Source organism: Emydura macquarii, unplaced genomic scaffold (genome assembly GCF_026122565.2).
Source record: "Emydura macquarii macquarii isolate MOO-44397 ecotype Brisbane River unplaced genomic scaffold, CSIRO-AGI_Emac_v2 contig_1253, whole genome shotgun sequence".
Lineage (NCBI taxonomy): Eukaryota > Metazoa > Chordata > Testudines > Chelidae > Emydura > Emydura macquarii.
The window spans coordinates 78,286,942-78,300,190 of record NW_027131390.1 but is presented as its reverse complement, the minus strand read 5'-3'; the positions used below and the strand labels follow the sequence as shown (position 1 = coordinate 78,300,190).

General features: G+C 43.4%; 1 protein-coding gene across 12 annotated transcripts in view; it reads right to left on the bottom strand.

Annotated features, from left to right (window-relative positions):
• LOC137153690 (sodium channel protein type 1 subunit alpha) overlaps nucleotides 1–13,249 on the bottom strand; it is a 124,004-nt gene that overhangs the window by 84,265 nt on the left and 26,490 nt on the right. The window contains exon 7 of one of the 12 annotated variants that reach the window (XM_067549318.1): nucleotides 637–650. The exons of the other annotated variants lie outside the window; for them this stretch is intronic. Coding sequence (XP_067405419.1) covers nucleotides 637–650 — 14 coding nt within the window. The remainder of the gene's footprint in view (nucleotides 1–636; nucleotides 651–13,249) is intronic. 12 annotated transcript variants of the gene reach the window in all.

Here is a 13,249-nt window from a genome sequence, read left to right as displayed (position 1 = left end):
GTGAGAGGTTGGAGCAACACCTGGATGTGACAAATGTTATGGACACTTGGAAGATCCAAAGACTACTTTATAAATGTTAAATGTATTTTTATGAGCTAGGGATTTTATTCTTGCTCCGTGGGAAGAAGGAAGGGATCTAAATTAGCTGCTATCACTCAAGAAAGATCTTGGAGTCAGTGTGGATAGTTTTCTGAAAACATCCACTTAATGTGCAGCAGCAGTCAAAAAAACTAACAGAATGGTTAGGAACCATTAGGAAAGGGATAGATAATAAGACAGAAAATATCATAATGCCACTATATAAATCCATGGTACATCCACACCTTGAATATTAGATACAGTTCTGGTTGCCCCATCTCAAAAAAGATACATTAGAATTGGAAAAGGTACAGAGAAGAGCAACAAAAATGATAAAGGGTATGGAACAGCTTCCATAAGATGACAGATTAAAAAGACTGAAATTTTTCAGCTTGGAAAAGAGATGACTAAGGGGGATATGAGAGAGGTCTACAAACTCATAAAAGGTTGTGGAGAAAAAGTGTTATTTACTCCTTCACATAACAAGAACCGGGGGGCCACGCAATGAAATCAATATGCAGCAGGTTTAAAACAACACAAGGAAGTACTTCTTCATACAATGCACAGTCAACCTGCAGAACTCGTTGCCAGGGGATTTTGTGAAGGCCAAAAGTATAACTGGATTCAAAAAAGAATGGATCTGATTCATGGAGAATAGGTCAATCACTGGCTATTAGCCAAGATGGCCAAGAATGCTATTCCATGTTCTGGATGTCCCTAGCCTCAGACTGCCAGAAGCTGGGAGTAGTCGACAGGGGATGGATCACTTGATGATCCCCTGTTCTGTTCATTCCCTCTGAAGCATCTGGCATTAGCCACTGTCAGAAGACAGCATATTGAGCTAGATGGACCATTGGTCTGACCCAATATTGCCATTCATATGTTCTTATGGGGCAACTATAGAGTTTCCTGCAACACCTAAAATTACTGGGGTATAATTAATGAAAATCCCTAGGCAAGTAACAAGTCTGGAGACACCTCACCCCTGAGGGAAACTGCATATAATTGTTTGACCTGGTTAAAGAGACCTACCAAACAAAGAATTGAAAACTGTATAAAGTGACCATCCTGACATGGAGAGAGGTCACTTGCATCCAGTCCAAGAACTGACATGAGACTGTGACCAGATGGACAGTCTCTGCAAGATGACGTGAAGTACTTTAAACCTGGTAGGGTCTCCATGTGGAAGATGGATGATACTTGGTAATCTAGGCATGCATAATAGCTGTTTACTGTTTTTAAGATATGTCTTCTCTGTAATGCTTTAGCTTGGAATAAATAATACTTTGCTTTATGAATGTTGGCTGTCCACTAGTTAACCCTGTCACTGGCCCAGAGAGAACAGGATGTCAGATGCTGAAATAAAGTCAGACCTGCTAAAGTGATCAGAATGAATTAAAGGAGGAACTGCAGCCTAAATCATGAGTCAAGGAGTGAGTTGCAGGACTCCATCCCAAGACAGGTGATAGCTAGATGTCTGAGACCTATGGTGGGCACCTTCAAGGAGGCTGCAAAATGGTCTGAAGTGCAGTCACCTCAAGAATGGTGAAACTAGATAACAGCCTAAGCTAAATCAGTGTGTCTGATGTATACCAGGGTGCACTACGATCTGCTGTTTCAGAGGGATTCCTCATGGGACAGGAGCTACAACAGTACACCTGTTGCTACTGGAAGAATTTTTGTCCTGTAGCACATAGACTGAAAGCAGAAGAAAGTGGTAACAAAGAACGGGTTTCTGGCAGGCTAATTCAGAGTACGGTATTGGATACATTGCACACGCTCACTGCAGCCACAGTCCTTCACTGCTACTTTGTTTCATCTTTTTAAGGCTCAGCAATAAATAAAAGGCATATGTTTGTGACTTCTGACCTGATAGGGTGATGTCAGGTAGGAAGGGAATAAGTAGGCAGTGAGCCTAGGAAAGGGTTTTCTGAGTCTGGAGGGCTGTACCTGTGGCGGTGGGGGTAGGTGGGGAGAGAAAGGGGTATTTTTATGTCTTATCCAAAAGGTGGCACCTCCCGCAGTTTGGAAGAAGTTGTTGTCCATCAGGGCTGAAAGGTTAATAATCATCATGCAAGCACTAAAGGTTTGGGTATCAGTCACTCCAGAGGGAAAATAAGTACAGTATTAGTTTTTAAAGAGACAAAAAGAGAGGATTAGAAGGAAAAAGAGGAACAAGAAAAAAAAACTGAAAAAGAAAAATTTCAATACAGTGAAGTTGGGGTAAGAAAGACAGATGATGCAAAAGTGGGGAAGGAGAACATAAATGTAGGTGAGAAGGTAGAAAAGACAAAAATATAAGGGAGTAGTCAAAATTAACATAATGCCTTAAAAACAAAAGCAAACTAAGTATATAGCACAATTCAAAACTTCAGTTCATAATAAAACACTATTGCACTCATATACTAGATCTTGACAGATTGTCCTAAATGGTTGATTTCCTTCTCCAAAGATTTGAAGAGACACTTGTCAAGGTTGATCCTTGCTGAAAATTACATTTTATAGAATGTTCTCTTGGCACTGAAAAACTACCACCAACTCAGAAATAGAGCATGCAGCAGCATTAGATTTGATGCTCTGAGGCTTGGTGACTCATCCTACTCAAACCTAGGAGGCTGTTTTTTTGTGATTTCATAGATACGTATGATGTATCATGTTGTCCTCCACTCCCATACATTTCTTGCCTGCTCTATTTTAAGAGCTGGGAAGACACTGAAATTGAAATAAATCCCACTCATGTCATGCTGGCAAGCATTCTGCAATAAGAGATTCAAATATATAGCCCCATAAAAAGCTTGAGTAAATAGGAGCTACGTGTGGATTAAACAGTCTGCTGATGAGACTCAGTGTTCTTGAGTTCAGTTCCTGGAAAGAGAGTGCTGTAACGAGCACAGACTGTTTTGCCCATTCTCCCCTACGATGCCCTGAAACCTGTTCCTGTTCCAGTTCTGTTAACTTGACCCAGGCCTCGGCTATACTGACAATGGAGGTCGACGTAACACGGCTTACGTCAACCTCCTAAAGCATGCGTCTCTACTGGCATGTCAGTTCCGCTGACCTAAATCTCGGTAAAATTTGACTTAATAAAACCACCTCCGCAAGTGGCATAGCACTGAAGTCGAATTCTATGGCTTGAATGAGCATCAGTGTAGGCAGAGCGCAATGTAAATCGACATCATTGGCCTCCAGGAGGTACCCCATAATGCTCTGTTGTGACTGCTCAGGACATTCACATCCTGTTGCACTGGCCATTTAAACAGAAAGTAGCTCCTCCGCTCGAGCCCTGGGAAATTTTGAATACCCATTTCCTGTTTGGTCAGTGAGGAGAAAGCTTTGTAGCTGAACTACTCATGGCAACTGCACGCCCCAAACAAGCTCCAGCCTGGAGTTGACCTGAGACTTTGGATCTCATCAGCCTGTGGGGTGAAGAGTCTGTTCTGGCTCAGCTTTGAGTCAGCAAAAGAAATTTACATATCTATGACAAGATATCGCGTGGTATGGTGGAGAAGGTCCACAACAGGGACACGCAGATGTGCTGCTTTAAAATCAAAGCGCTGAGGCAGGCATATCAGAAAACTAGAAAGGCGAACTGTTGTTCTGGCTCGTCACTGAAGACGTGCTGCTTTTATGAGGAGCTTCATGCGATTCTCGGTGGTGACCCCACCACTGTGCCACCACACAGCATTGATACCACCAAAGAATCCCAGTCCAGGATGAATGAGGATGACTCTGTGAATGAGAAGGAAGAGGATGAGGATAACAGGGGGCAGAAGAGCAGGGTATTCATTCTTCCAGAGACCCAGGACCTGTTCGTTACCCCAGAGCAGCACAGCCGGGAACAGGACAGCATTACAGACCGAGATGCTGGGGAAGGCATGTCTGGTGAGTGTGTGTAGCAAATCGCATTTCTGTGGTCATGTCCCAAGTCCAGCTTCTTATTTTGGGGGAAAAAAGGAGTTTGTGTTTTTGTGGGGATGGGCTTCCTGGGAGTTGGTAAACTTCAGCAGAGGGTTACCCCCTGCACAGACTATTTATGTGCACAGGGATGCTCCGAGAACCCTCTGTGGATATCTCCAGGAAACTTTCATGTAGGTATTCTGCAATCCTTTGCAGAAGGTTTCTGGGCAGGGCAGCCTTATTTCTGACACCACAGTAGGACACTTTTCCCCGCCACTCTGGTATTAAATGAGCAGGCATCATTGCAGAACACAGCACAGCAGCATAAGGGCCAGGCCTGTATCCCGATACGTGTAGCAAATCTTCCCTTTCTGCCTGCGTTTCCCTCAGGAGACTGATATCACACATGGTCACCTAGGGAAGATGGCACAAATTTACAGTACCCAACCAATATAGTCACTGCGTGTTATTCCCCTGCCATGGATGATGTCCCTGGGCCCCTACATAGACAATTCCTAACTATGATATTGTTAGCCTGGACGTTATGGATCCAGGAATTGGTATCCCCCTTTTTTTTCCCCTCTAGTGACACTTCACCCACACCCTCCTCCAATCCCTTTTGACCACCTCCTCCCCAACCAGTCTTTGGGATGGTAAAGGGGAGCCCAATGATCCTTCTCCTTGGTTATGTGTGGATTGGGGAATTTAGTGCTATACAGACTCCCTGTAATGGATGCAAGGGCCCCTTACTTACCATGTCTGGAACAGCACTCTGACCCGTGCAATAGGTGCAGATTAGTATGTGGGTCTGGCTTTGCCTTGTGAATATGAAAGGGAGTTCTTTTTATATTGTAACATTTATTTTACTCCATGGGGTCAGCTAACAATGGCAACTTTGTTTGCCTTTCATGGAAAATCAGCACAGGAGCAGGAACGTGCAACGCAATAGGAGATGTTGTGTATTATGAGAGATCAGTCTGACATGCTGAGGCATCTGCTAGAGCTCCAGGAAGAGCAGTGGCAGGACAGAATCCCTCTGTAGCTCCTGAAAAATGCTCAGCCAACAAGCTGTTTCCCAGCCCCCATCCCCAAGTGCTCTAGGAGGAGGTTGAGCAGGGTGCAGTACGTGCTGCACTCCACGCCAGTAGAGGTGAGCAGAAAGAGACAATGGCCCCTTTAAGAACCAGGAATGTGCATGATTTGCTGTTTTCACACACACTTTGCACTGGCTGCCCAAGCAGCCTTATGAGAATGTTAAATTATCTTTCTTTCTCCCCACTGTAACTGATCACTATTAAAACTTTACTGCTTTAAAAAACATTTCTCTTTATTCATGGAGAGCTTGGGGATTGCTGGCAGGGAGAGAAGGGAGGGGGCCAATGGTACAAGGGTGGGGGATGGGAATGGAAGGCACAGAGACGTACATTACTGCGGTTCATTCAAAAAATGGGTTTTCAATGCTTTCCTGAGGCGCAGAGCTCTGCAGTTGACTCTTAATGTAGCACTGGAATCTGCCTGCTCAAAATTAGTGGCCAGCCTATCAGCCGCCATGACCCAACCCTGGGGGAACTTTTTCCCCTTTGTTCACAAACATTATGGAGTACACAGATAGCAGTTGGGATGTTGTGTTCTCTGAGGTCTAACGGAGTGAGCAAGCTGCACCATCTTGCCTTTAAGTGGCCAAATGCACATTCCTCCACCATTCAGCACTTGCTGAGTCTAAAATGCTCCTTCTCACTGTCCAGGTGCATGGTGTATGGCTTCATTAGCCAGGGGAGCAGGGAGTAGGCAGGATCATTATTGGCATTTCAACATCGCCAATATTTATTTTTTGGTCAGGGAAGAAAGTGCCCACCTGCATCTTTTTGAACAGACCTGAATTCCTAAAGATGCACGTGGCATGCACCTTTCCAGACCACCCCACACTGATGTCGGTGAAACATCCCCTGTGATCCACAAGGGCCTGCAACACCATTGAGAAGTATCCCTTCTGGTTTATGTATTCTGTGGGAAGGTGGTCCATGACAAGATAGGGATATACGTACCATCTATCACCTTCCCCCCCCTCAGTTTGGGAATCCCATTGTGGCAAACCCATCCACTATGTCCTGCACGTTTCCTAAAGTCACTACCCTTCTTAGCAGAAGTCTATTAATGGCCCGGCACACTTGCATCACAGCTCCATGGTGGATTTACTGACTCCGAATTGATTCCCAACTGAATGGTAGCAGTCCGAGCTTGCTAGCTTCCACAGAGTGATGGCCACTCGCTTTTCCACTGTCAGAGCAGGTCTCAAATGAGTATTCATGCGCTTCAGGGCTGGGGACAACTCTGCGCAAAGTTCAATGAAAGTGGCCTTTTACATACGAAAGTTCTGCAGCCACTGCTTATCATCCCACACTTTCATAACGATGCGGTCCCACCAGTCAGTGCTTGTTTCCCAGGACCAGAATCACCACTCCACCGACTGAAGATGCTGTGTGAGAGCCTGCAGCAAACGGGAATTTTTTCACTCTATGGCAGGGCAGCCTCAGTAACATCTCAATTTTCCACATTGCAGCTCCTGTCTCAGCTTTGAAAGTACAAGTCGTGAGGTGTTTGTAATGCTCACAATGATAGTGCAGAGATGAGTAGGCTCCATGCCATTCCAGCAATGGCGTGAACGCACCAGAGAGTAAAGGTTTTGAAAAAATGGCGCGAAAAGATGATCATCTGTTTGTTTGGACTGGGACAAGAAGGGAGCGGGGGGAAGGAGTACATTGCATCATTGGAGGATGACAACCTTCCCAAAAGCCTCTGCATCTAGTTGCACTATGGAATAGCTACCCACGGTGCACTGCTTTGATTGTCAACCTAAGCACAGCTAGTGGAGACACAATACCCCGACGTAATGAACATGGTGTGATCACACTCTTGTGACTTCTAAATTTGACGGGTGAAAGTCAATTTAAAATAAATCAACTTCACTCCGCAATGTAGACATACCCCCAGTTCCTTTATTTTCACCTAGTCTCTCCCATTTTCCAATCACTTCTCATCCCAGCCCCCATCTACATGCCCAACAAGTCCTTGTTTCCTTGACTCATCACAGTACCAATCTTCTCCCACATTCCCAGTCCCAGTTTCCTTGCCTACGCATTCTCATTTCCTTCTCACTTCTGCAGCTTCTTGTCCCCAGTCTCACTGCCCAACCAGTCCAAGTCCCCCACCATCTCCCTATCTGATCTGTCTCTCCCCCACCACACATCAGCTTCTTGAGGTCCCCCCCAACCCATGTTTCATAGCCCCACCGGCTCCCAGACCTAATTGCCTCCCTTGGTGCCTCATAAAATCTCTGTCTGTTCCACTCAGCTCTTTGTCCCAGTCTGTTTGCCCAGGCAGTCCCAGTCTCCCGCCAATCTCCACAACTGATCTGAGCCTCCCCCACACCCACTAGCTCCCAGTCTCCCCCCAATTCCAATCACAACTTCCAGGAACGGCCTCCTTGTGCAGCTACTTACACTCACCCAAGCTTCCAGTTCCAGTCTCCCCTCTGACCCCAGTCATTCCCAGTGTCCTCCCACCCCAACTTCCAGTCCCAGTTTCTCTCTCTGCCCATCTGCCAGCCTCCAGTCCTTTTCTGCCTCCCCCTTCCTCCCAGACTCCTTGTCCCAATCTTCTTATTCTAGCACCCGATCCCTACAGGTCTTGCCCCCACTGCACTGAATCAGACAGCTTCCTTCTCCATGCTTCCTGGGCCCAGACAGGGGTTTCTGAGAGTACTGGAAAAACAGTCTCCTTGCTCTCAAGTTTGATGTACATCTGGACTTGGTGCAGCCCAGAGCTGGAATTATAGGGAAAATCCTGTTCAGCCCTGGGCTGAAATATGTCAAAACCGGATGGAATCATCACGCAATTTAGCTACTAAAATATCATAACTCTTTGTTGAGGAGGTGTGAACTTCAATTTTTCAAAGGTTTACAACTTGGTCAAATTTACGCAAATTTTTACAGGGACAGCAAAAGGCACATCCCTGACACAAGGCCAGGTCACCAGAATTTAACATGGGCAAAACAATGTATTTCTTTCTAGTCTTGTTATCATCATCCATCTGAAAGACGCAGGTTTATTTAATTTATATTTTGTAAAAGAGCATTAATATACAAGGATGAAATACAATGCATTATTATAATATATAGATAAAAACATTTGTATATTTACTAGAAGGAAATCCTATGTGTGTAAGGGTTTCCATGACTGGGACCTGTGCTCTGCCGAAATGGAGGGTCCGTGCTTTGAGATCTCAGTGGTGAGAAAAAGGCAGACAGACAAGCCTCTGACTGCAAAAGCTGTTTATTCAAGCCAGCAGCAATACAAGTCAGGAAGTCAGGCGCTTACCACAATAAGGGACGGGAAGCCTATCTCTCCCCATAAGCGGACTGCACCAGGAACAGACTGCCATGTAGCACCGCTGGTACGTCCACCAGCCTACGGGCACTTCCGAGGCAGGGCGGCACCTGGGGGTCCCAATATACTTCTTCCTTCCATTTCTAGCAATAAGCTCATTGGTTATGTCTCAATACACTTGGGGATTGGGTCTTAACACTTTTTATTCTCTCTGCTATTGGCACTTAGCTAGGGACCAATCCACTATAAGCTGCAGTTACTTGTTTACAACTTCTGCTGGCTTCTAGCTGGCTTAAACTGGTTCTGTGGTTAGCCTAGTTTCCTACAGCTGATCTAGTTTTCTGCAGTTAGCCTACCTCTGTGTTTCGTCCTGAGTTTATGCCCAGGTCATGAGGCACCAAGCTACTGTTACTTATGCTAATTCAGGCCTAGCCATTATTACTTATGCTAACTCAGGCCTAATTTTGCCACTCACGCTACCCTTGCATCACAAAATTTTTTCGCTCCTTACAGGGCCAAAATTTATACTTTTGTTTGCCTTTATATCATTAAATACATTGGCCACCAAATCATAGATAAAATCTGAGATCTTATTCTCTGTGCTTTATAAAGAGCTAACAATTAACTGTCTATACATTCAGAATGGTAAAATTATACACAAGGTATAGATACAGCATAATATTTATAAAAGTGAAATTTGGAATTTTGAAAAGTATAGAATGGGGCTTCTGTAAACATTTTTCATTGAGCTCTCACAATTACTAAAGTGTTATGAAAAATGAATTTTAAATTATTCAATTGAACTTTATTTACATAAAATCAAGGTAACTTTCATAGTTATTTTATTTTACTGTAAGCAATTAAAATAAAAACAATTTCTATAGTACATTGAACTCCTCCTATAGAATTTTACATTTGGGGTTTTTTCAAGAAAAATTTAATTTACATTACATCCAGAATATTTTTACATGCAATAGTAAGAGGGTTTACAATTTCTCAGGATTATTTTAAATAAATCTTTTAAATATTACTGTGTGAAATTTATTGTTTTAGTCAAAATGGCTTATTAAATGTATTAACAAGCTTATAAATGTGTATGGTCACTAATCAGCTGAAAGTCAGAGACATACATTCCATGCAATCTGGATAAAAAAAATGCCTGATTTATATTGTATTCATCCACAGAGATGGAACAAAGACAATAGATATTCAGTTTAAAGGTGCTTACAAAATTGCCACCTTAGCAGTTACCAGGAGACCACAAGCACTAGCTCTAGTCTTAAAATGGGAAGTTTGTAATTCTGACAGTGTTGAGATTATGAGAATTTATTCCTGAGACCCTAGAAGACACATTGAAATGCTACCTAGTTTATATACAACTTTTTATTTTCATTGCATCAGATTCATTTATGAGATAATGTGTAGACAAAGTGCGTGAAATCTCGGCCCTTTTGAAGTCAATGGGAGTTTTGTCACTGACTTCAGTTAGGCCAGGATTTCACCTGGTATTTTTAACATTATAAGGGGAATTACTTTTCAGATTATTCAGTCTAGTAATTTCATCGTCTCCAAAAGGACTACTCATATGAATAAAGTGAACAGGATTTGACTCCAAATGAAATCACATTCCCTTACATGAGTCATATCCTTCATTCCTTCACCGATGATGTGATGGAGGCAATCATACAACTGTCAGAAACTACTTCAATCACCTTTCTAGAAAGTTCTTTCTTCACAGAGAATATCGACTCTTATCAAGGATCATCTCGTTTTGGAATCCAGTTTTTCTTAAAGTAAAGTGAATACTCTTGTGGGCAAATCCGATATTGCATCGATGTGCTGGTAGGCCAACCAGAAAGAGGATTTAGGGAGTTGCATCTTCTTGTACACCTGCACAGCACCTACACATGTTGGCATGTCATATATACTGCCAATATTATTTGGCTAGGCCCTTAGCCAAGTAAGGTGTGCTGCAGTTGGCAGAATGTGTCAACTGGGAAGGAAAATAGTGATCATTTTTGGCAGAACAGTAATGTGCACTCAGTCCTATGTTTCCCTGGTATGTCTTCAACAACAGGATGGCTGAAGCCTGGCACCACATTCATTCCCTATTCTAATAAAGACAGGGTTTTAACATTAACATTTGACTTGTTCCTCTACTCCCTCTCCCCCGAAAGATATAATTTTCAATCTATGGGACCGTTCTGTCAAAACTTAATTGCCACAGCATGGAGCTTTTTCATTGTTAAACAATTTCTACAAGTCAATAAGTTCCCTGTTTAAGTCATCTTGCTATTCAGATAGTGGTGCTAGACTCTAGTATGATAATATAAGAGAATTCTGCTCTTCTTGTGATAAAATATCAATCCTTTAAAGATATTTTAGTCTCTGTTTGGGAATCACAAGGAAGACTGTTCCACACCCCCTCTCTCAGTAATATAGCTGATTCCATCACAATACATACAGAACACACAGGCAAGGTCTTTGACATTAACAGATAAGAAGAACTCTGTTTCTCAAGCAGGAAGAAAAAAAAAGGGGGGAGGTTTTTTCCCCATAAAACAAGAATAAGGAAATTGATGAATGTTTTTCACCTATTTCTTGAACAACTGTCCACTCACAGTTCTTTGTTACCATCCCTCCAGAAATGATGAAACTACTGATTATTTTAGTTAAGGAACCTGGAGTAGTTCCCTCTAATTCCCTAGGGGTAATTGTTTGATATTCTACAGACACCGCTGTCCCAGAAACAGGATTTAAAGAACAGATAGAATTGCTTAAACGCTAATGATGGTGACCTGTCTACTCACAATGAAATAAAAAAGACCTAGAGCAAAAAGCTGTGGTTGTCAGGAACCACTCTGGTTAGAATTCAGATGTTTATTCTAGGCAGTGTAGTTGTATCCATGTCTAAGCAGGCATGAGCAGCAGCAAAATTTTTGGAAGCGAAGATTTTGAAAAAGAGGTCACAGCAAAGGTGATGTGTATATCACAACTTTAATTCAAATTTGTAATCGGTTACCCACATAGTTTGTGTCTACACACACCACCGTGTTAAAACTCAATTAGTTACAATGGCAACTCAAAGCATTTCTCAGCTATTAGAGGCTTCATTGCTAATTGGTTCAAGCTCACTGATTTTTTGCAGTGTAAACACGATCCCCTTTCCAAGTTGGTTAACTACTCAAAGAAGAAAAGGAGGTTACTTGCCTGAAACTGGAAGCTCTTTGAAATGTGTGATCCCTATCTGTATTCTACATGTGTTTGACCCTTTTCTGTATTCCACACCAGGCTCCAGAGACTGGAAAAATATTGCAAGTAGGGTCTGTTGGTCTGCACCTTCATCCTGGTTCCCCTTGTGCGCTGCACCAAGGGTGTAAGGGGTAGTTCAGACTGACTGCCATTCCAGTTCCTTCTCTTCCATGAATCCAGTCATGATTTGAAGCAGAGGGGAAAGAGTGCAGTTAGTGGAATACAGATAGGGACACACATCTTAAAGAGCTTCCAGTTATCTGTAGGTAACCCTTTCTTCTTCAAGTGCTGGTCCTAACATATATTCCACATGTGGGTGACTAGTAAAAAATACACAAAGAAGAAGCTGGGTATGGATGTAGGATTACAGATGCTTATAACACTGCAGAGCCAAAGGTTGCATTGGCAGAAGAGGCTTGGGCCAATGTGTAATGCTTTGCAAAAGTATGAATGGAACTCCAGGTTGCCACCTTACAATGTCCAGTAGAGGGACTTCTCTGAGAGATGCAAGTGAGGTCACTCACTCTAGTGGAATGGGCCCTCACCCCATCTGGGGGGGAGAGATGTACCAACTGATACAGCCAAAGGAGGATACTGCCAAAAATCCACTCAGAGAGTCTTTGAGAAGATATTGCTTGACCCAGAGCTTGCTCTGCTACAACAAATAGCCCTGGTGATTTCTTAAAAGGTTTTGTTCTTTGCAGGTAGAATGCTAGTGGCTTGTCTGATGCTGAGAAAAGGAAGCCTCCTCTCTTCACGGAAGCATGAGGCTTTGGGAAGAATGCAAGTGAGTGAGTCGACTGGTTTATGTGGAATTCATGTGGTGACAAAATGCCTGCTGAGGCTGTCCGCCAGCGAGTTCTGGACACCCAGGAGGTACATCGCAGACACTGTGATGCAGTTCTGGATACACTAGTTCCATAAGTTGAATGGTTGTATGCCTAGTAGAAGGGATTTTGCCCCTGCCTGTTTGTTTATATAGAAGATGGTCGCTGTGTTCTCTGACATTACCTGGACATGTGGAGATTGTATACGTTGAAGGAACGTATTGCTGGCTCACCTTACTGCTTTTAGTTCCAGGAGACTGATATGCATCCTGGCTTCCTGAGGTGTCCACATACCTTGTGACCATCCATGTGGGCTCCCCAGACCATGGAAGATGAGTCTGGCATGTTGGGTGTGGGAGGTAGAAAAAGGTCTCCAATGCATATATGTCCTGGGTTTGTCCACCAGGTTATCAAAGCCCTGACATTGACAGGGGTTATCTCTACAGAGTTCATGGTGTGCATGGTGCATACAGTGACTGAATCCAGCTTGTAGACAACAAAGGTGCAACCTGACAAATGGGGTTACAAATGTATAAGACGCCATGTGGTCTAACAGGGAAAGACCTGAAATGTTGTTTGGGGTCTGAGAGTGACTTGGTTTATTAAACTGCTCATGGCATGTATTCTGTCCACAGGGAGGAAGGCTCTTGCTGTGGTTGAGTCCAGGGTCACCACTATAAAGTATATGATATGTGTGGGAATCAGGGTAGACTTTTCCATGTTTATGCAGAATCTCAAGGATGCCAGCAGATGGAGCAATGACAAAGTTGCTGACAAGATCTGTTAGAAGCCAGTCATCCAAGTACAGG